General features: G+C 39.2%; 1 protein-coding gene across 2 annotated transcripts in view; it reads left to right on the forward strand.

Annotated features, from left to right (window-relative positions):
* The window catches only part of COL4A3 (collagen type IV alpha 3 chain), a 130,663-nt gene that overhangs the window by 77,558 nt on the left and 28,763 nt on the right, over positions 1-24,342 (forward strand). For both annotated transcript variants that reach the window (XM_036857745.1, XM_036857744.1), the window contains 16 exons: positions 93-137; positions 412-465; positions 1,368-1,409; positions 3,197-3,281; positions 4,724-4,759; positions 6,677-6,841; positions 10,469-10,561; positions 11,063-11,158; positions 14,199-14,269; positions 15,063-15,245; positions 17,187-17,355; positions 19,453-19,545; positions 20,156-20,257; positions 22,178-22,275; positions 22,859-23,009; positions 23,359-23,472. In XM_036857745.1, the coding sequence (XP_036713640.1) occupies positions 93-137; positions 412-465; positions 1,368-1,409; positions 3,197-3,281; positions 4,724-4,759; positions 6,677-6,841; positions 10,469-10,561; positions 11,063-11,158; positions 14,199-14,269; positions 15,063-15,245; positions 17,187-17,355; positions 19,453-19,545; positions 20,156-20,257; positions 22,178-22,275; positions 22,859-23,009; positions 23,359-23,472 (1,597 nt within the window). The remainder of the gene's footprint in view (positions 1-92; positions 138-411; positions 466-1,367; positions 1,410-3,196; positions 3,282-4,723; positions 4,760-6,676; positions 6,842-10,468; positions 10,562-11,062; positions 11,159-14,198; positions 14,270-15,062; positions 15,246-17,186; positions 17,356-19,452; positions 19,546-20,155; positions 20,258-22,177; positions 22,276-22,858; positions 23,010-23,358; positions 23,473-24,342) is intronic.

Below are 24,342 nucleotides of genomic sequence, written 5' to 3' on the forward strand. Positions count from 1 at the left end.
TCAAAAGATGATCATATCATTTAAGTTTTTCATGTTTATTGAAATTACCCATATTTATTAAGTTACGTGTTTTTGTTTTGTTTTTGTTTTAGGGAAAGCCTGGAAAAGATGGTGCCCCCGGTTTCCCTGGCACTGAGGTAAAGACGTGACTTGGCCCATTAATATAGTGAAAGTGTCAGTCCTATTAGACAAAGAAGGGTTTTTGAGAGTCACTAAGTAGTTTTAAGCAAACAAAAAGCATATAGCTTTTAAAAATTACGTTTGAGAATCGTAGTGTTACACCCTCACTGTGGAGAGAGGTCATCTGAGCACATTTTTTTTCCAAAAAGGAGTTTAAAGCATTTTGCTTCCTACAGAGGAAATTGATTATCAATGTGTCTTCTAACCTACGCACTTTGCTGTTCTCCGTAGGGAGCCAAAGGCAGCAAGGGTTTCCCTGGGTTAAGGGGTGAAGATGGCATTAAGGTAATTCCCTTCCTAACATCTATCTTCAGCTTTTTTAATTGGTTGGGTTTGGTCACCCTTTCCCCACACGTCCTGAAACTCGGTACAAGGAATTGCAATTAGAGCTCACTAAAACATCTTAGCATATTTGTTAAGAAGAAACAAGGGATGTGGCAACTATATTTGAATACTTGAGGGGGAGAGATGTTAAACCTGTTCTGTGTAGTAGAAGCTGACTTAGGACAGTGAGATTTCAGCTCCCCACGAGGCAGAAGCTGGAAAGGACCTGCGATTGGAGGAAGTTTCAGGTCATCAGAGGTCAAGGGTAGGCTGGTCCCCGTGAGTCTCAACCTGGGTCACGATGTACTGAAAGGTCATCATCAGTTAACTGTGGACCGTATTCCACATCATTGTTTCTGACAACACGTTACAGATATTTTCAAATAGTTTTCATATGTAGGTATATATGCAGATTCAAGATTTTTATCCTGTGTTAATATCGCTTCCAGTAGAATTCTGGAATGCCCTCTTGAGTAGGTCAGAAAGGAGGTTGATTATAGCTGGGACACCGGGAATTGCCTACAACCCACAGCCTGGTTTCCCTGTGCCTCTAGTCTGGGTGGGAACAGGGGAGCACGCAATGATGCAAACATCCTTTGAAGGGAGTGATGTGGAAGAAACCTGGAGAACAACAGCCACTTCTTCCAGACCTTGTAGATAAGATTCTTGACTCAGATATGGCCCTCCAGGAAGATAATCAAAAGTAGTATCCCTTTCATGTTAACTTGGTTTGTACATTTCATAGAAATAACATCAATTTTAGCATAGATTTGTTTAACTGTGCATTTTGGTTTCTAAGTATACCTAACATGTAAATACTTCTGATTAATGTGCTCATAATTTGTAACTGTCTTTCAACCTAGGGGTGGAAAGGAGACATGGGCCCTCCAGGATTTCGTGGTCCAGTAAGTGTAATTAAAGACCATTTTAATGTCATGTTTGATCAAGTCTTTCAAAATATCAAGGAAATTTTGAATCAGTGTCTCTTATTGACTGCTATGATAGAGATTATAGTATTTACCTTTTTATCAAACCGGGGCAAAAAAAATAGCTGTTGTCATTATTTGTCCATTTGATAATGGACAAGTATTTTTATTTGGTCCTACTTGGTCCCTGGAATGCACTGGCAATGCCCATCCTGGGCTGTAGAGAAGAAAACCTTTGTCTAATCAGGCCTGGCTCAAGGTAAGTCATCCCTTGCCCTTAAGTAGGGTAGGAAGGCAGCAGAGGAGGACAGCTTGGGCACCGGGGTGGCCTTCTCCAGCTGGGCCCCATTAAGACAGCCCTGCACTGGGAGGCAGCAGAAGCTCAGCCCTGGGTTTAATACAGGACCAGCAAAAACCAATGACCCCAGCCCAAGCTCCTTAGTGGCAGGCTGTTTCCCCTCCCCGGCGTGGACATGGATTTGATGTCTGTCAGCTCCTCACTGCAGGGTGGCTACATTTTATATAGTGACTCTGTAGCTTAAGGAGATGAGTGAAAAAGACCCAGGCTCTGAGTTCTGGTATCTTCCTTTCCTGCCTCCAAAGACAGCGGTTCTCACATTCAGTGTGACTGTGCAGGTGTGACGGAAAGCTCCTCCGTGGTGGCAAAGGAGTCACTGGGGGCGTGTGTGTGTGTGTGTGTTATTACAAACGCAGTTCTCAGACCCTTCAGGCTAAGTAAGTCAACTCGGTAACCGGAGGAGGGTCCCAGAAATCAGCCTCTTTACACTACAAGCAAATGATTCAGATGGCAAGTAATCCCAAGATACTTTTAAGGGGTTGCTGGGAAAATAAAAGAGGCTATTTTGTGAAGGTACTTACTTGGAAGGTACTCACATGTCTTTATGGATTTTATGATGGAGGAGATTATTACATTATTAGTACTATTATTAGTAGTAATTCTTTTTTGTGATTTTATACTGCTTAACCACAAAGCTCTAGTTACCTATTCCTTAAGTCAATGAACTAATTGGCCCCATGCAGCGTATGAAAAAACTAAGTTTTTAAAAAACTTTTATATTTCAATCTTCTTTCTATCTTCTTTTCTCATGCTCAATTCCACATAACTCTGCAGCTTCTGCTAACTTCAGAGGAAGTTCTGCTTTGGAAGTAGATGGTTAAGGAGACCAGCAGTAGGTCCACTGATCACTTCAGAAATACGTAATAGTCCTGAGTCCTTGGACTGAGGAAACCTTTGTCTGAAGGTCAACAGTGTCCTGAAATTTAAAGAAACAATCAATAAAGTATTTTTGATGTGTAGGTCCCAATATACTTTGAAATGAATTTAGTCCTCAGGACAAGCATTTTTAAAAAGTGAAATAGAATAGAATAAAAACTATCAGAGTTGATCATATGTTGTAAGAAGTCACTATTTTGTGAAACTTTAATTTCTGTATACATATTCACACATATATAGATATGTATATGTATATTTAAATGTGTGTATGTGATTTGGGCCACATCATAAAATGTATTTCTAATTGAAAGCCCATGAAATATATGATATCATGATACCAGATTAACTTTTATTTTTAAATGTATCCATCCCATATACTTAACTGCCATATCCTTCTAACACATAAACCTATGAATTCAGGAAAATAAGGAAAATATCATTTTAGCCAAAAAAGAAGAAATTGAAGTAATTGCATTTGGCGAGCTGTCCATAAATAGCTCTTTTTTCTTTATTAATTTCTTTTTCCTTTAAGACAGAATATTATGATGCATACCAGGAAAAGGGAGATGAAGGAATTCCAGGCCCACCAGGGCCCAAGGGAGCTCCTGGCCCACAGGGTGAGAATAAATTTCTTCCTAAAGCATTTTCTGATCATTCCATGTCTATCTTTCAAGGCAAAATGTATAGCATGTGTTTACAGACCCAGAGTTGGCAAGAGGAGAAGGGAGGTCTCCTAATGTTCATAGGTGGTGATATTTTTTGGTGTTTCCTAATTTTCATATTTTCATAAGAAAATTCCATAGGTGGTATACAGTAGAAGGTAACTGAATTATCTTTATGTAGGAAAGCATAACGTTCAAGTCTGGTAGGAAGACACAAACGTGGCTGGAGAGCAGGAGGAGGGAGTGTCCGAAACCAGCAATCTCAGTGGGATACAAAAGAGAAAATGGAGCCCCTGAAGAGCTATAATTTGAGCAAATCCACACAAATAGTGACAAGAAGGAACTGAAGTCCTGGTTTTCTGACTTCCAGCACCATGAATTAAAGTCACATTTACTTATGTTCTATCCCCTTTGATAGATTGCAAAGATCTTGGCTAATAGCTCTTATCTCTTACTACACATTAGAATCCCCAGGAACTGCTAAATAAGACCCATGTCCAGGTCCCATCCCTGTGATTCTGATTTAATTGCCTGGAGGAGGGCACTGGATACTGGCAGATCGTAAAAGCTCCCCAGGTTAATTCTAATGTGCAACAGGATTAGGAACCACTGATCTAGGAAAATTATTGATATAAATAAGATTTCAAAGAAGAATTTTACTTAAGAGAGGTAAAAGTCTCAATGTACTTAAACAAATGGACAGATAAATATTAGACATAGATTTTTAAAAATCTGATATGCTTACTATAAATCACTCATATACATCAAAGAATTAGAGCCCTACTCAGTGTTACAGCTATAAGCGATCTGAGATGGATCCAGACCAAACTCATATTCTTGACAATTCCAGCTATTTGATATTCTGGCATCTGAATCATCCCAGCAAAATACCAAACACAGCCAGACTCTTAGGAAGTGTCTTGTTGAATTATTTGAAGATGGTAAAGTAGCATGATTTACTTTTTTTAAAAAAATTGAAGTATAGTTGATTTACAATATTATATTGGTTTCAGGTGTACAACATAGTGATTCAATATTTTTGTAGATTATACTCCATGTAAAGTTATTACAAAAAATGGCTATATTTCTCTCTGCTGTGCCATATATCCTTGCTGCTTATTTATTTTATACATAGTAGTTCATGTCCCTTATCCCCTACCCCTGTCTCTCTTCCCTCGCCCCTTTTGAGTGCTAGACATCTAAGATGAACTTAGTTTCTTCTTTACAGTTTGTTTAAATGAGGGAAGTTTTCTCATATTTACCTATGTGAGAGTGGAGAAAAAGTATGAAAAATGTATTGTTATATTATTATTATAGTGTCATCCAAGATTTCAATAACGGGGGGGAGGGGATATTTACATCTTTGTAAACAAGTAATTGCTATTATGCATTCACAGGTCCCAGTGGTCCCCCCGGAGCCCCTGGAAGTCCTGGTAGGTATATGTTTCTCGGGATACCAATACAAACGCTATTAAACGGAAAACACACTGCCCTCTAGTGAGTCTACAGTATTTACATAAGACAAATGTTTCATTAATTGATATACAAGTGTTTCCAACTTCTTAATCGTTACCTTTGTGACCCGCAGGGGAAAAGGGAGTGGAAACTGACACAAAGTAATATAGAAATGTGCCTTTTTACTTCTCAGTAGTTTTAACTAAGTGTAAGACAGTAACTTCGGTGTACGGAGCAGAAGACTTGAAACTCAGAAGAGGCACAGAGATAGAAAAACAATAATTTTATGGCAACTAGGCTGCTTAAAATGATAGTTTTCATAGTGTATCACAAGTTGCCTAAAGACACATAGATTACAGCTTTTGTGTAAAGTTTTAATTTTTAACATATATTGTTTGTGGTACATAGACAATTCTGTGAAGTGGAAAAATATCCGTGAGTCATTAGAGTGGTTGCCTCTTGAGAGAGGAAGAAGAATAGCATCAAGGACGGTTAAAGATTAACCACAGTAGCCTCAGTTATAATTGTCATACTGTAATGTGTCATTTTGTAAAGGAGACAAAACTAAGAACAAAATAGCAAAGATTTGGTAAGCCCTGCCATTGATTATATTTTTCTCTGTACTATGCTGTATATTTCAACTATTTCATAATTTTGAAAATGAATTAAAATTAAACAGATTGAAGAACTACATGTATATTATAATCCTATGGCAAAAGAAAAAGATAAATGGATAAATATTATGTGTACTTGCATATGCGTGGAAAAATATATACCAGACTCTTAACAGCAGGTATTTCTTGAAGTTGAAATGATGCAAAAGGGGATTTTAAAGGTCTGACCAAATATTAAGAAAGACTTCCTTCCAAGTAATGAATAGGATGGTTTAAAAAGCCAGCAAGTGAAAATTAAAAAGCTCTAAAACAGATGTCAATCCGAAGGATTATTAACCTTTAGGCCAAAATCTTCATGCTCAATAATCAGAAATAATCGGATATTACCCCCACTGGTTTCTCAGCAGAGATTCTTAACTGTGAGGCAGAGATTTGAAACTGCCCTTCTCACATCCGGGTCATTTTAGGAGGGACAGAGGAAAGGGGTTTTGTATCACCCGGCATGGCTTCTCCCCCAGGAGATGCCTGCCTCCCCCAGGGTACCCTTTAATATAACTAAGACGATTGGCAAGAACAAAGTTCAACTACAATTTTCTCTCTTTCTCATTTGAGACACTGGAAGATAGGCATCTTCTAGTCTCTAATAAAAAAAATTTATAAAATAACATATACTGAAGAATTCCTCCTGAAGTCCTTTTGAATCAAGAGACTACAGTGCTGGGGCTTCCCTGGTGGCTCAGTGGTTGAGAATCTGCCTGCCAATGCAGGGGACACGGGTTCGAGCCCTGGTCTGGGAAGATCCCACATGCCGTGCAGCAACTAGGCCCGTGAGCCACAACTACTGAGCCTGCGCATCTGGAGCCTGTGCTCCGCAACAAGAGAGGCCGCGATAGTGAGAGGCCCGCGCACCGCGATGAAGAGTGGCCCCCGCTTGCCACAACTAGAGAAAGCCCTGGCACAGAAACGAAGACCCAACACAGCCAAAAATAAATTAAAAAAAAAAAAAAAAAAAAGAGACTACAGTGCATCCCAACCTCTGTTTCAACCCCTTGTAATAAGTCACATAAATTACCTTGTTGGAATGGAATGTCTGAGCTCTGCTGTATTGTGATAGTTTAACAGGCCACAGATAAGGGACATAAGATAATTCACTTTTATATGCTCTATATACTTTTCAATTGTACAACTTTTATAAGAATATATCACTTTTTGCAATTGAAAAACAAACGTATATTAATCAGGGAAACATTTAAAAAACAATAAATGATTATTTTCTCCAAGGGTCAACAAGGCCTGGCCTCCAAGGAGCCCCTGGAGTACCAGGAGTAAAAGGAAGTAAAGGGGAGCGAGGACCCCCAGGAAAGAACGCAGCGGGGCTTCCCGGGTCGCCTGGCTATCCTGGTTCACCAGGCCCTACAGGGTTGCCAGGACCTCCAGGACCACCAGGTAAAGATGCCCTTTTGCGTACGTTGCCCGGTGACAGAGACGTGCCCATCGGGGGCGATGAACCTAACACGCAGCTTGGCCATCAGTGTGGACCGTAGGAGTTCTCTTTCCACTGGAGTTTCATTTTGTTAGCTATTTGTGGAAGCAGCTACGGTGGCAGGGCTACTTTGCAAGCACAGCCCAGTGTTAGCCTGAGTTCCCACAGAGGGTGGAGCAGGAGGCACGAACAAGGGGAGGGAAGCAGGGAAGGAAGGACCATTATCAAGTTGGCCTAGGCCAAGTGCAACTGCTCATTCAGTTCTTGGAGACTATCTTCCAAGAAGCTGTATAACTTTGTCTCAGGATAATCTTTCCTGCGGGGGACAAAGAGGCAAGAATTTCCCCACCAGCCGCTATTTCGCATGGGTCAAAGTTGTGCCCCACAGGACGGGACGAACACCCTACCATCCCCACCCACATCCCCCCACAGACACACACTTCCAGGCTGTGTTGGCATGGCTCCTGGGGCATCCTGTGGCTTGTCATCAGCAGGGAAGCCCCAGGACAGGAGGCTAGAGGTGTGCAACATGGACCAAGGCAAGATGCTGCCAGGCAAAGTGGGTCAGAAACCACAGAGCTGCAGCCCAGAGGCTCTGAAGCGGTACCTGGAAGTTCTGATGAAGTTATCCTTTTCTCTCCATCCCCTGATAGAGCCACTTAGCATTCTGTGTGTGGCTGATAGGTATATAGAACCTCAGGAACATACAGATCGCTCTATATATTTTAAAATGCCTTTCCTGGCAGGTTCCTGGGAGGTCTTGTGTTTTATACCCAACCCTCCTACTAGCCTTAAGAATCTTCCATGCATCAGTGATCTTTTTAAGAAAGGAAGAAACATTATTTATAGACAATATAATTATAAACATAGAAAATTAAAAAGAATCATCTGGAAAACTCTTAGTATTAATAAAATAATTCAGTTAAGTGTCTAGTTATATGAGCAATATTAAAAATAGAGGGAGTTCCCTGGTGTTCTAGTAGTTATGATTCGGCACTTTCACTGCCGTGGCCCGGGTTCAATCCCTGGTCAGGGAACTAAGATCCCAGAAGCAGCGCATCACGGCCTAAATAAATAAATAAATAAATAAAAATGAATAAAAGCTTTCCTTTAGGCTAACAACAATCTAAGAAATTATCCTATTAATAGAAGACAATGTCTAAGAACAAGCTGTTAAGCTATGGAGTGGATCTATGTGGAAAACTAAGCAAAACAAAACTCAACAAAAATACTTTATATCAGGGATTTGAACAACTTCTAGTCCTCCAAGTCTTTTTCCAGGTGTAGGTTTTGTGTCCTCATTTTATTGATGACAAGCCTGATATGCGCAGCTCACGAAGCTCAGGAACGTTCAAATCAGGATCCGGCCCACAGGGCACCTGCCGTGGAGCAGCTCCCTCTCCAAAGGCACCATGCTCCCTCGCCCTTCAGAGACTGTTCTTGTTTCTTACCTTTTCTTCTCTAAGCAACACCTATCTGTCCTTCCTTTTGGAGCTTCAGAGTCCTGCAGAAAGTTTTCACTGAGCCCACCTACCTCTTATAACACTCAAGTTTATCCTGATCATAGAATTTTCCACATTGCTTGTCTGAGTCAGTTTCCCCTATAAGACTCAAAGCTCGTTGAGGTCAGGGAGTGTCTCATTTACTCTTTGAAGCCCAGCATACAGCATGGGGGCTGGAACATTGTAGGTACTCAAATATTTGTTGAATTAAATATGAAATGAATATGAAAATGTATAAGTATCTACAAATGTATAAATGTAAAAGTATACATGAGTCTACATTAAGTATAAAAGTGCCATAATATTTTACTTTTTTTTCTATTTTCTAAATTCAGTTTGTTTTATTGAAGTATAATTGATGTACAACATTATATTAGTTTCAGGGGTACAACATATTGATTCAATATTTGTATATATTATGAAATGATCATCACAGTGTCTAGTTAGTGTCTGTCACCATACGTAGTTACAATTTTTCTCTTGTGATGAGAACTTCTAAGACCTATTCTCTTAGCAACTTTCAAATATGCAATACAGTATTATTAACTATAGTCACCACGCTGTATATTTCATCCCTATGATGTATTGGTTTTATAAGTGGAAGTAGATTTTACTGTTCAGAGATAACTACCCATTCAACTTAAAGACACAGATAACTGGATCACAAAATAAGCATTCTTTTCATAATGGAACAGACATAATATAACATACATATTCCATCCAAATTAAATGTTTCCACTGTTACCTGTTGCTCTGAAATTTGGGGAAGCTATAGGTACTGTTTGTACATACTTAGTTTCATCAGCATTGCCTTCAACCTATATTGGAAATGGCAAGACCAAAAATTAGATCATAGAACACAGCAATTTGAGAGAATTAACTATTGACTGTACCATTATAATAGCAGATGTATGTGGAAGACTGGGAGCAGCTTTCTTGAAAAGCTGCTTTAAGAATGACAAACTCTACCATATGATCCAATAATCCCACTCCTGGGCATATATCCAGAAAAGATGAAAACTCTAATTCGAAAAGATGTATGCACCCCAATGTTCATAGCAGCCCTATTTACAATAGCCAAGACAAGGAAGCAACCTAAATGTCCATTGACAGATGAATGGATAAAGACGATATGGTATATATATAATGGAATATTACTCAGCCATAAAAAATAATTCAATAATGCCATTTGCAGCAATATGGATGGACCTAGAGATTATCATACAAGTGAAGTAAGTCAGACAGAGAAAGACAAATATCATATGGTATCACTTATATGTGGAATCTAAAAAAATGATACAAATGAACTTATTTATAAAACAGAAATAGACTCACAGACATAGAAAACAAACTTACAGTTACCAAAGGGGAAAGGAGCGGGTGAGGGATGAATTGGGAATTTGGGATTCGCAGATACACACTACCATATATAAAACAGATAAACAACAAGGACCTACTGTATAGCACAGGGAACTATATTCAATATCTTGTAATAACTTATAATGGAAAAGAATCTGAAGAATATATATACATATATATGTAAAACTGAATCACTTTGCTATACATCTGAAATGTTGTAAATCACCTATACTTCAATAAAAAAATTTTTTTTAAAAGAATGACAAACTTTGTTGATGTGAATAAGCAATGAGGAGAAAACAGATGATGCCCAAGTCAGAATCCATTTTTGCACTCAGTATAGATGAAACAGCTACAATCTGTCAGGAAAATACAATGTATCGGAGATACACAGAAGAATGAAATCTGACCTTTTGCCTAAAGATGCTAAAGGGATAGTCTTGGAATAATTGAAAACAACTGAATAAGATAGCATGGGTTGATCACGTGCCAATAAATGCCATCTACTGAGCTTTCAAAGAACCACTGCTTCCTTATTAAAAATATCACATGTGTAACGTGAAAGGAAAAGCTGGTCAGTCTTTTCAGTGGCGGACAACCTTCACAAGACTCAGCTTCCAAACAGAGATGGGGAAATGCATATAAAATAAAGACATTACTAAAACACTTGCTAATTGAAGAAAATACTTAAAGAAATAAAAAACTAGCTTTGGTGTTTTCTCTTTGTAGGTGGTATTGTTTTTCGCAGAGGTCCACCTGGAGACGGTGGACTTCCAGGCCATACAGGGTCTCCAGGAATCCCAGGAGTCGATGGGCCCAAAGGTTGGTTCAATCAGTGATGTTTCTCTACTAGCGTAAGCCATTCTCATCATCTTTATTATCACTGATTTTATATTTCCCTGAGACAACAATGACCCCAAAATAGCAGACAGTCAGAGACAGCTTCTTTTCCAAAAGGATTACCTAACGGTATTTATTTATCTGGAAATGAATCATTTGTTTAGCACCTGTGCAATAAATCATTGGCTCTTCCTAGAATGTGGGTTGTAGCCTGCACTCAAGGAGAGAAACACTGAAATAGTAAATATTTAATACTAGGCTCTTGGGATTTCCTCTCTCAGAAAGCAAAAAATAAGCTCAGATAAAGTAAGCAGATATAATAGATGAATGATGTTTTTATTAATATGTACAATGTCCTAAATGATTTTCACTACATGAAAAAAATTTTTAGATGCAACAAATGATCGTGTGGTTGGAAAATATCTGTCCTTTCTAAGGACTCGGCATAGGTTTGTGAGTGATGCAAGCATGTTCTCATTGCAGGGGAGCCGGGCCTTTTGTGCACACAGTGTCCTTGTGTCCCGGGGCCTCCAGGCCCCCCAGGATTGCCGGGGTTAGATGGCGTAAAAGGATTCCCAGGTACAGACAATTTGCACACAAGTATCTTTTCAAGTACCGAAAGGGTCGATTCATTGGGCAGGAAAAAAAGGCATCAGACTGCTAGATGTCAGGATGTGGTTTATATGAATTTGGAGGGAGACTTTCAAAAACACACTGTGTTCACATAAAGTAAGCCAAAAATCCCATAAAAGCTGGCATTCCCCTTATTCCGTCTTAGTTGCTGAACTCTAGCAAACCACTGTGTTATCCAGGAACTGTAAGCTCACTTTTCTACAGGGGACCAGCTGGTAACTCGGAGGAGTGAAGCAACCATACCAAACACACACCACTTTTTTCTTCCGTAAAGAAATAAGCCCCTGGGACTTCCCTGGCAGTCCAGTGGTTAAGACTCTGGGCTTCCACTGCAGGGGGTGAGGGTTCGATCCCTGGTTGGGGAAATAAGATCCTGCAGGCTGAGAGACGTGGCCAAAAAAAAAAAAAAAAAAAAGAAAGAAACTCTCTCCCATTCTTTTTTTCAAGAGACATGACCCTTCTCAGTCTAATTTTTCATGCCCCCCCTTTTGATATCATCATGGGCACATGCACTATTTCACATTATTCTTAACCGTACAAGCACGATAACAAAGTCCACCAATGGCCCCAGTGCCGGGGAAGATAAGGAGTGGTGAGGACCGCAGTAAACTGCGGGGGCTACGCAGTAAATGGGAAGGTGCCATCAGGCACTCAACTCCAGCCTGTTGTTACTTGGCAGCCTTTTAGGCTCTGTGCTAATAAATCTTCCAATTTTTCATGGGAAGAATAAAATTGGGATATTTTTTTTTCTGAAATCTCATGTTTTTAAAAAATATTAGCCGTCAACTTCTGAAGGAAGAAACATTTCAGAGGCCAATATCCTGAGGACTAAATAAAGCATATGTCGCTTCCCTTGTCGACCTCTGTGCCAGACCAGGACTCTCCAGCTCAGCACTGTTGCTCCAGGCTGTCTCTGCCTCTGCTCTCCCACCTTCCCCTTCCCTGGTCATAGAAAGGACCATGGACAAAGCCTTGAAGTAGAAAAAGTCTCTATTTTATTCGTTGGGTTCCTCTGCCCCTGTGCCACTCTGCTGGCTACCCAGGGCCTTCACGTGGTATCACACACCATCTAGGTTCTGCCATTAGCACCTTGGTCTATAGACACCATCCTCAAATGATTTCTCATTAACTAATAAGAGCCCTCAAGTTACAGAGCCCTTGCTCAGTGCGCTAGGCATGGTTCTAGATGTCTTCTGTGCCTCCATCCCTTATTCCTCATGTCAGCCCTAGAGCTAAGTGTTACATTAACCCCATTTAACAGGTGAGGAAGCTGAGGTATCAGATGACATAGCTAATAAGTGGTAGAGCGTGACTCCAGTCCAGACACTCTCTTCTGGAGACATGCTCCCGCCTTCTACACTGGCACCCCTTAATTGCTGTACCAGGCGCTGCCCTTTGAGCCAATTTAATCCAAAGCTCTACCTTTGGAGATAAGAGCATGTTTGCATGTTACCACCATCCAGTAGACATTTGCATTGACACAGGGTCTTCGGGGAGGCTTGGTCTCAGTCCAAAGAAGAAAGGCTCGTGGTGGCAGCTACGAGCACTGTGGCCAGCCAGTAGAGGACATGCATTAGGGCAGGGATCCTTTGTCACCCTCAAATCCTACCCACTTCTTCATGAAGGCCTTAGTTACTTTGCAGTCACTGCGCCCCGACTCCCTGAGACAAGCCTGACAGGAAAGGATGGGGCAAAGAACAGGGGAAAGTGTTTTTCATACAGCTCCTATTTGACGCCCAAGTCTCTGGGGGAAATGTTAAAACACAAACTAAAAGGAAGGGAGGAAGGCAAAGAACAGAAGGAAAGCCATCGTAATTTTCCTGCATCCCCAGAGTGATCTCTGGCCCAAGGCTAGTGATGCAGGTGGGCAGCTGACTGCTGCTAACCAACCAGTCGCATTGCTGTATTTTCCTTGGTTTTCCTACATTTGAGGTACTACAGGTACAGCTCAAAGAGATGCATAAGCAGTAAAACTGTTTGGATTACTTTACAAAAAATTCTCCTGGCTTAAATCTTGCAAAAAAAAAATCTGAATAAACATTTGTTAATAAACTGACCTGAGATCCATCCAAAAGATCCTCTACAGGGATCCTCTATACAGAGATATTAAATAGAGGAAGTATAAAATAATACAGTAAAACGCAATTTGGCAACCGATATACAAAGCCTCAGAGAGATTTGTACCTGTTTGGACCTGCAGTTACACTTTTAGCAATTTATTGTAAAGGAAATCATTGGATAAATTTGCAGAACTAAATATCCAGAGGTATTTATCATAGCATTGTTTACAACAACTAAAGTTGAATAAGACAATCTAAATGTCTAAAAATAGCTGTTTGCTGAATGAATGATGGTTCACCCATACAATAGGCTACCATGCAGCCATTTAAAGGGAAGCTATAAGTCCATATTTATTGCCATATGTACAGTATGATTCCAAAAAAGTGTATTATGAGTCCTATGCATTTATGGATATAAAATTTTATGAGTAATGCACATGAAAATTTTAGCAAATACTGTCTTCTGGTGGTAGATTTATGCGTGATTTTTTTTTGAATTTTATTTAATTTTTATACAGCAGGTTCTTATTAGTTATCTATTTTATACATATTAGTGTATATATGTCAATTCCAGTCTCCCAATTCATCACACCACCACCACCCCCATATGTGTGATTTTTATTCTCTTCTTTCTCTATAATTTTTTTTTTACAATGAACACCCATTACTTTTATCATTAGAAGAAATAAATGTGTCTCCTTAAAATTATAAAGACAAGAATTTCAGGAAGCTAAAATTTAAGAGTTCTTGTTTTGAATGTTATCTCTTATTCCAGTTATTTACTCCCATTCTTACCTTGCACTGTGTGTTTTAATAAAGAAATTTTCTTTCTTCAGAAGAAAACATCCTATTTTCTTCACATACTGCATTACCCTGGCTATTCAGAGTTTGTGTTCAATGTATACTTAATAATTTACTGCTTTCAGGAAGACAAGGGGCAGCTGGCATTAAAGGAATCCCAGGGTCCCCAGGAAGCGCTGGTCTTCCAGGATTTCCAGTAAGATTTCATGGTTTTAAAGCTTTATTTAGTTTCAATTTGGAAAATGGAGCACTCTGGAAATATGGTTGCACCCCATATAGGTTGTCAGTTTGGTGCCTGGCAAGGAGCACTTAATAGTAAAGCACTTAGTAGATACTTGTTGATTGAATGAATAAATGAATGATGTGCGAAAGAATAAGTGAATGAATTAATGAATTTATAATCATTTCAAATGGTATCAGAGACAAAGCTGATCAGTGGTTGCCTGGGGCTGCGGTTGGGAACAGGGATGGACTGCAAATAGATTTGAGGGAATTTGGAGGAGTAGTGGAAACGTCTTAACACTGGATTGTGGTGATCGTGGCATGAATGTGTAAATTTACTAAAAATCATTGAACTGTATTCTTACAAAAGATTCATTTTATAATATGTAAATTATACATTAATAAAGTTGTTTAAAAATTAAAATCAGAAAGTTATACTTGGATAAGTATATTTAAATCAAATTATCCATAGATGCATATTGAAATTTACCAATATTCTAACATAATCTGAATTATGATGAAGGTTGTATCATATTGAATTATATTATTGTATATATATTGCATTGAATTACACTAATTGAATTTTTTTATAGTTTTGGAAGAAAAAATAAAGCCAAAAAGCTTGAAATTTTACTTGTGGGCCAAAGAAAGGGTCTGGAAAAAAAAATTCATGTTCATTAAAATTGAAAAGTTCTTATTGACATGTTTTAATATTGACACAGAACTGTACGCAAATGCAAGGTAGACTCATTTTTGTACCACCCTAGGGATTCCCGGGTGCTCAGGGTCACCCAGGATTTAAAGGAGAAAAAGGCGAAGCATCTCAGCCAGAGAGACAAGTGGGTGCCCCAGGGGATCCAGGGCTCCGAGGACATCCTGGAAGAAAGGGCTTGGATGGAATTCCTGGAACTCCGGGAGTAAAAGGATTACCAGGACCTAAGGGAGAACCGGTTGGTATCTAGCAACTTTTTTCAAATTACCTTCCCTCTGAATGAAGGGCTCTAAAGTTAAGACATCAGATGATTTCTTTTCAAAAAAATTGTTGGCCATTCAGCACAGTTCATCCCTCTAACTGCAGGATGAGGCATCTTCAAAAGAGCCGTAACAACCCGAACAAATATTTATAGTATTTTGACAAAATAAATAGCACTCCATGGTTTTTTTAGCCCATGGAAAATTCTACATTGATAATGACCTTGTTTCATACACAAGTTACAATCCCACATTTGTATCAAATGAGTTTATAGGGAAGTTCAGAAAATGATTAATAATGGAAAGTTTTAGTCAAAATTTTGGGGGACAATGTTCATTCTTTTAAGTAAAAATAAATGCATAAGAGGACAGAATATTTAGGGTTTGTCATTTGGGTAAATGTTTTGTCATTTACCATATTTAAGTTTGTATAATTCTGTCTCTTTTCATGGGATGGAATCTCTCACATGTTCAAATGAGAGGTTCCTACCAGGATCTTTTTTTTTTTTTAACATCTTTACTGGAGTATAATTGCTTTACAATGATGTGTTAGTTTCTGCTTTATAACACAGGGAATCAGCTATACATATACATATATCCCCATATCTCCTCCCTCTTGCGACTCCCTCCCACCCTCCCTATCCCACCCCTCTAGGTGGTCACAAAGCACCGAGCTGATCTCCCTGTGCAATGCGGCTGCTTCCCACTAGCTATCTAGTTTACATTTGGTAGTGTATATAAGTCCATGCCACTCTCTCACTTCGTCCCCAGAATCTATTTTTAAATGTCATAGAGGCAGAGGCCGAGAACCTATCGCATGGATCTGAGAAGTTTGCAAGGCATGCTGCCCAGCCTGTTTTATGAAATACCAGTTTCTCCCAGGGTTAATCAGTGTCGTCCAATACAAAGGGTTTCACCTCAAGCAGAGTACCTTGTCAAACAAATTTAAAGATTCATTCACAGACCCTTTAATATGAGAATATGAGTAGTGACTCCCCAGGTTGTGGATATGATATGCAGACTTTCCTAAACCTTTTAACTACAAAACGCTTTTTGAGTGGAAGCAGCTAGCAGGGCCAATGTTTCAGACTCTCTTTGGCAAACTGTCAGCTGCCCCTCCAGAGTGGCAGTTACGCTTAAAGAGGGCTGGAGTCTGGAACTCTTTTGGTCTAGTATCAAGACAGTTCACGTGATGCTCCCATTTGCATCACCCTAATTTTTTTTATTAGTTCTGGTAAAGAAGTCCCAGAAAGTAAGAGAAAATCAAGGAACTGATTTGAGTCTTACACCCTGCAATTATAAAAGAAGGATTAGTCAGTCCCCCATTGACACTGAACAATGAAAAATCCAGTCAAATTTATTATTTGGGGCCATGTTGGAGAAGAAGGGGAACTTTGATTATTTTGTCAAATTCAACTTCTTTAAAATAACTCATTTTCAAAGTGACAGACTATGAAATTAACAACAAAAAAGATATTTTATAAGAAAAAAATTACTATAGATAGAATATCTCCTTTTTAATGAAAATACCTGGTGAAAAACCAATCAAATTAAAGTTTGCTCTACTGGTTTTATTTTAGAAATTTGCCAGTAACATGAATGTCACCTCTAATGCCATTTGAGTTGTTGGCCAATTTGAGCTAAGTTTTTGGGGCTATTGTCATATGTGGCATCCCATTGTAGGACACCTCAAGTGGGACTCAACAGAGTTAATGAAATGTTGCTGGATTCCAAAGGGCAAAACAACAGACATCATTCAGTGCTCTTATTTTAGGAACAATGCCCTTCAGGTAACAACTGCTTTTTAATTCAAGATCTTCTCCATGACAACCTAACTGGTATTCATATTCATGGTGAGGTTAGCCTGTGTAAAGGGATACTGGATGAATCACTATCCAAACATATTTCTATTGATACAGGCCCTGAGTGGGGAGAAGGGGGACCAGGGTCTTCCAGGGGATCCTGGCATCCCTGGGTCCCCAGGACCTGCAGGACCGGCTGGACCATCCGACTATGGACCTTGGGGAGAGCCTGGTCCAAAGGGCACCCAAGGACTTCCTGGAGCCCCTGGACCACCTGGAGAAGCCGGTTGGTTAGTTTTCTTTCCAGTCCTGTTTTCCTGTGGAGTGGGTTGATGGTTCCTAGCGCTAGTGAAACTCCCTCAAGACTAATGAACGTATAGAAACATGCTTCTAGTAAATAGACGATGTCAACTTGTAGACACTGGGAAATAACATGTAGGATATGGTAGAGATAATCCTCTTTTCCCCTGTTACTGAGCAGTACAGCTGAAATTTCCTAGGAATAGTCTATATCCATTACTGATATAAATACACGGAGTGAATAGATCCTAAGAGATGAGTGGAAGTTAGTTACGATAAACAAAGGGAAGGCAAAAACCTATAGGATTGATCTTGAGAAGCCTCTTCCTGGGCCCAGGGCCCACTCACGTTATTGCAAATTTATTCTTTTTGATTCATAACCTCATAAATGGTTTCTATATAAAACTTCAAAATATCTAAGACAAATGAAGAAAAGCTGTCTTGATAATAAAGTCCCGTTAATTTGGGGATCCATGTATACTGAACGTAGTTGCGGGATTCAGGAGGGATCTGATCCTCAATGTTTATCCGTGGTGGAGAACATGGCGAAAGAAGAGAATTTCACGTTACTGACAGTGTTAAACAAATAATGCTACCATGGTCGTTTTTTACTTCTAAAATCACTTTGGAGACCCAAAAAACCACTGGTCTCCAAATCTTTTTATAGCATCCCTCACCAGGAATAAAATTTTGAGTGCAGTATCCCCAGTAGTATTCACATACAGGTGACCCTCAAATAACACGGGAGTTAGGACGGGCAACCCTCTACGTGTATAACTTAGAGTCAGCCCTCCTATGTGTGGTTCCTCCGTATCTGTAGTTCATGTAGTACTCTAGCATTTACTATTGAAAAAATCCACAAATGAGTGAACCCTCGTGGTTCAAACTCGTGTTGTTCAAGGGTCACCAGTATATTATAAATTGTATGCATGCATTTCTGTCCACACGCATATGTAAAGCTTATTTTGTGATTATTCATACATGTGTATTTTTTTCTGCACCTTACCTTTGAGGCTGCTCTTCTAATCCAGGGATTGGCAAACCATGGCAGACCGCAGTCTCAATCCAGCCCACCTCCTACTCATGTATAGTTCCCAAGCTAAGAATGGTTTTTATATTTTTAAATGATTGGAAAAAAAAACTTTTGAATAATATTTTGTGACAGGTAAAAATTATATAAAATTCAAGTTTCAGTGTCTGTATAGTTGTATTGGCACACAGCTATGCTCATTTATTTACAGATTGTTCCTGGCTACTCTCACACTAGGATAACAGAGTTGAGTGATTGCAGCAGAGAACCACCTGGGCCATAAAGTCTAAATTATTTACTATCTGGTCCTTTACTAAAAAAGTTTACTCAACCCTCTTCTAATCCATCTTCAAATTTTCTTCTGTTCTTTCTAAATGTGAATTTTTAGTGAAGGACTCCACTGTCATAAAATATATTATTACCAAATTTTCCCCATCACATTACTGTAAACTTATTCTTTCTATAAATATATGAATATATGGGCAATACTGATCACTAACATGTTTCTAATATTGGCCACTGTGGTCAGAATGTTATCTCAAATCTTTACCAGTGAGGCGGGCATTATTTTCTCGACACATGAGGAACTTAGGTTAAAAAACATGCCCAAGCTCACAGACCTTACAAAGAGCAGGGCCAAGATTCTAGCCCAGATCAGCTTGTCAGGCCTCACTTCATGTTTTGTTCAATAAACCATACTGCCTTCCTGTGAAAACTAGTCACCCAATAAATAAATATCCTACTAGTATTCACTAGCAGTTAGGCTGAATTCCATATTATCAATATTTTTAAAAACAGGCTCTCTTTTAATAGACCAGCATGTTGGGCTCTTAATTAAAACAAGGCTTAGACAATAGTAGATGCTTACATATATTTGTCAGTGGAATTTCTATGAGCTGGTCATCTTTAAGCCAGTTTGGAAGCCTATGGAAGCAGATTATTTTTTATATTCCTTAGGGTATGTTTATGAACCCCTTATAATTGTGTTTTTCCCTTCTGAAGAAAGAAAAGCTTCAATATGCACGCCAACCTTATGATGCATATTTTCTTAAGGTCCTAAGGGAGAAATCGGTGTTTTGACACCAGTTCCAGGACCCCCAGGACCTCCTGGGCCCCCAGGCCGTGCTGGCCCCCAAGGTCCACCTGGTGAGTATCCCTTTGCCACATCTGGTACATGGCATCAGAGGGCACCCTGACTCTCCTAGTTATAACTCTCCCATTATAAGGAAAGCATATAGTCACTGGCTCCAAAAAAGAGTGCAGGCCAGAAGGGACAAGCCAACAGACAGGAGACTTGCTGTTGTCCTTTGAGGTTATCCAGATTACTCCTTTAGTACTTCTGATTCCAAAACAGAATCTATACAATTACTTAAGAGGAATTGGAATGCAGAACAATCTTCGTGGATTTTTGGTGGAGGAGCAAGGAATGTGGGCTGGTGTTTAATCAGGACAGTTCCCACAGCTTCTTCGTTTGAAAACTTAACGTCTTTGCCAACATCATCTAAAACTTAACTTTGCATTGATGGAGGGAGACATATAGTTCAAGATATCGAGAATATTTCTTTTTAGGAGTTAAATTATATTTTCAAAATTATTTGCACCTCCTAATGATTAGCTCATTGCATAGAAATGGGGAGGAAGGTGGGGTTATTATTTCTTAATTTCCAAAAAGATCTGGGATGACCCAGAAACAAACATTTTGTTTTAAGGCAAGATAAAGGGAAGGTGCTGATGTAAATGTATGCATGTTTTTAAGGTATCCCTGGATCCACAGGAAAATGTGATCTGGGTCTTCCTGGGCCTGATGGTGAACCAGGAATTCCAGGAATCGGATTCCCTGGGCCTCCTGGACCTAAGGGTAAATTTAAAAAAAATTTTTAAACATAAGGTTCATTGTGGATATTTATAAAATATAAATACGTATAATGAATACTATAGGAAATATCCATTAAATCCTTTAAAATGATGTTTTCCACCAGTCTTAAATGGGAAAAAAACCTTACAATAATTTTAGCAAAAGAGGGAGAATTCACATTGATTTATGCAATCTCATCGCAGTCATATTTTTTTTAATTTTTTTTTTTTTGCAGTCATATTTTTTAAAGTACATAGAAAAAACCATAAGGAAATTCACTAAAATGGTAATAGTGATTCTTCTTGATTGTGGGATTATGAGGAATTTATTCTTCTTAATAAATGCCTGTACTTTGTACATTTACACATTTCTTCACCTTATACATTTCTTTTATAACAAAAAAAAAAAGAACTGTTAAATCACCGATAGCTGATCTCCCTATATACTTCCAAATAAATTACGGAAGTTATTTTCCTTTAGGGAAAAATGCTGTTTCTCATCAAAGCGGGAAAACACTCCAAAGAAATCCAGATGCTAAGAACTCAAACAGTAACCTAAGGTTCCCTGCTGACAAATACATCAAAGTCCTTCCAGGATGACATATGAGTAATCTCAGTCCCTGGGATGTCCCATAGAACTTCAGATTTTATGATAATTTCATGTTTGTTTCAATGTTGTTTAAAGTGCTTATCCAAATATAATCCATTTTTTGGTGCTTCATCTCTTACATTAATATGTCAGCAATGTTTATCACACATCAGTTCTGCCCAAATATAGGAATATTGATCTCAATTGATGAGTATTTGAAATAGAAAACATAATCACATGGTCCCACATGATCTCACATGGTCCCAAGAATGGCTTTGACTCCGGTTTCTTAGATTTCTTCCCAGTGATCTTGAAGTAATGCAACCTGGCCCATGTTTTAGCCAAGTGCTTCGTGGACCCTGCCTTGAGAAATTGCATCCTAGCTTGTAACCCTGTGGATTTGCCTTCTGGAAGGAGACTGTAAACTATGGGAAACAGAACTAGCATAAGGGCTTCTTGAAAGTGGAGATTCAGAATTTCCCAGTTGAACCTAATGAATCCCATGAAATAACTGTGAATTTAAAATTGGTCAAATTGGTCAAACCAGGGACTTCCCTGGTCGTCCAGTGGGTAAGACTCTGTGCTTACAATGCAGGGAGCCCGGGGTCTATCCCTTGTCGGGGAACTAGATCCCACATGCATGCCGCAACTAAGAAGCCAACATGCCACAACTATGAGCCCACATGCCACAACGAAGATCCCACGTGCCGCAACTAAGACCCGACACAGCTAAAATAAATAAATAAATGAAATTGGTCAAATTAGGGGCACAAAGGAACTCTCTGAACGCAGCCTTGATCTACCAGGCTTTCCTCTGTTGAACCACAGACCAGAGAAAAAGATGTGTGTTAACTCCTTTCTCAACTCTCCTATTATAAATGCATAAAGGAGAAGTTGATGTTCAGTGGCTGTTATAGAGCTTTAGGAAGTAATTCTCTTGAGCAACCCATGTTAAGAAAGGCTACCTGGATGCTGGAAATGCTTTGTATCTTGATCTGGGTCATGCTTGCATAAATATATAGACACATTTAAAAATTCATTTGGCTGTACACAGTATGCAAAATATACTTTTTAAAAAAGGCACCCAAATGGTCAATTGGTATCAGTGGTTTAAAGAATTGCTCAGTCAAACTTTAGTGGTGCTAAACAACAAGAATGGAGAAGGTAATTTTTTAAACTGGGAACCAATGTAATCTGATTTGGAATTGACTTTTTTAAAGTGCTAATTGAGCGGTCGGCATTCTCATCATTTAAACTTTCATAAAAATACCTAAGAGCTACTGTTCAGAATCTTTTAAGACCTGTCTTACAACCTTTGTTATTTTTTCTCTGTAGGAGACCAAGGTTTTCCAGGCACAAAAGGATCACCAGGCTGTCCTGGAGAAATGGGAAAGCCAGGGTTACCTGGAAAGCCAGGCCTCCCAGGAGTCAAGGTCTTTGAGAATTAAAATTCAGACTGATATTGGGGAGGGGAGGGGAGGGGCGATTAAGTCAGCCAGTTAGGATTCTCCTACCTGTCAGGATGCTTTGTGTGTAGAAATTGTCAATATATTTGTAGATGATGAAGATGCCGACTTTTTAAAAAGTTTCTCTGAACCATCACTCCCCTTTAGAAAGGAGAGTAGAAGGTGTAAGAAGACCAGTTTGCCTCTCTATTTCTTCCTTAATCTTCAGAAACATTCAGAGTACTTAAAATGGGAAAACTCTAGAAACAGATGTGGATATCTATGAGAAAAGCTATCGAAAGGAGAGACATCTAGACAGTTTACAGAAAATTCCACAGTCTTCTTAAAAAGTGGAGGCTATGAAGAATTACTAAGCACAGTTTTATTTAAAAAGTCAGCAACTACAATTGAAAAAGGAAAGTGGATGAAATGGTGGTGACTGTGCAAAAGGGACATAGAACCTCCATCACGGAGACGTTATTTTCAAGTAAATAGCCCTAAAGAGCGGTCAATAGTCAATAAGGATTTGAAAGCATGATACAGTAAAACTAACGTAATTTCTGTGCTATAGGGAGAACCAGGACTAGCCATGCCTGGAGAACCAGGAGCACCAGGTTTGCCAGGAGAAAGAGGCAACTCTGGGGAAAATGGAGAAATCGGACTCCCTGGACTTCCAGGTCTCCCTGGAATTCCAGGAACTGGAGGGTTTGATGGACCACGAGGTAAAATAGCAAGTGTGATTACTTTTCTCCACTGTGAACTCAGCTAAAATGCTGCAAATTCAATGTGTAGGTGCTCTAGGGGTGAAGAACTCTTCTCAAACATCTAGCTCAATAAATTGAACGTGCGAGGCTTAACTTTCCATTCAAATTTCCATTCCATTGCTGCCCTACCTTTGTTCCTTCTTTCTTCCTTCTTTCCTTTTTAATGAGTGTCCTCTATATAAGACATATCAATGGTGTTAAATATAAGTTCGATTCAGGGGGGAAAGTTATAAGAGAATGACTGGGATAGCAATACTAGGACCTTGGGTTTTGGCACCCGATTGTATTCTTGGACTCTATTTTGCAGGGGATCCAGGGCAGCCTGGACCACCGGGAGAAAGAGGCCCCCCAGGAAGGTGCAAAGAAAGTCTCAGTGGAGCTCAAGGACTTCCAGGCTTAAATGGATTGAAAGGGCAACCAGGTAGGGGGAGGCCCTTGAAACCAGTCACCAGGCGGGCAGATGACATGGGACTCCTGCTCTGAGTTTTGCTGCTTAACATGAGAACTATCCGGTAACAAGTCCTGACCACTGTTCAATGGGAAAAGTGATTTCAGAAACAAAAACCTGTTGTCATGAATTTGTTGCAGTGAATACCAACTATAGAGTAAGAGACCTGAAGTTACTACAGTAAAATTGGTTTGTGTCTTGTACGCAAGAAGATATGAAAAATGAAGATATATACAGATGTATATTTACATATATATACATATAAACTCTCAAATAAGTTTTATCTTTAATACTTTCATAGGTATATTAAAGTGGTAAATGTATCCTTATTATTGAAACAAAGTGAATGTATGCAAAGGTATATGTTTACAAGTTACAAACTAAAGTACATAGTTGGTTGCTTTACAAGCAACATAAAGGGTATGAAAGTAAATCTAAATTATGAAGGCTAGGCAGTCATGGGAAATTTACTATCTTTTTGGCTCCTCTCAACCAGATCTGTGAACTGTTTCTGGGGAAAAAATCCTTTAGAACTTGCCTATTATACTTATATGTTCACAAACAAAATTTTGGCCAAGATGTTAATTGTTGTAGTGGTGCTGTTATTGTTTCTAGAAGCATCTGGTGGCTTGCCGCCACGTGAGTGGCTCTGTATGAATTCTGCCGGTTAAAGACTGTGCCACAGTCAGAAAGTGCATTCCCAAGATGTGCCTGCAGGACTAGAAAATAAATCTAAATTCTACACTATCATTACTTCATGAATCGTTGAAACACAGAATGTTAAATCCAGAAGGGATCTTAGAATTTTACAAAAGGGGACCTAAATCTATCAATTAGAAAAGT

Source organism: Balaenoptera musculus, chromosome 7, assembly GCF_009873245.2.
Source record: "Balaenoptera musculus isolate JJ_BM4_2016_0621 chromosome 7, mBalMus1.pri.v3, whole genome shotgun sequence".
Lineage (NCBI taxonomy): Eukaryota > Metazoa > Chordata > Mammalia > Artiodactyla > Balaenopteridae > Balaenoptera > Balaenoptera musculus.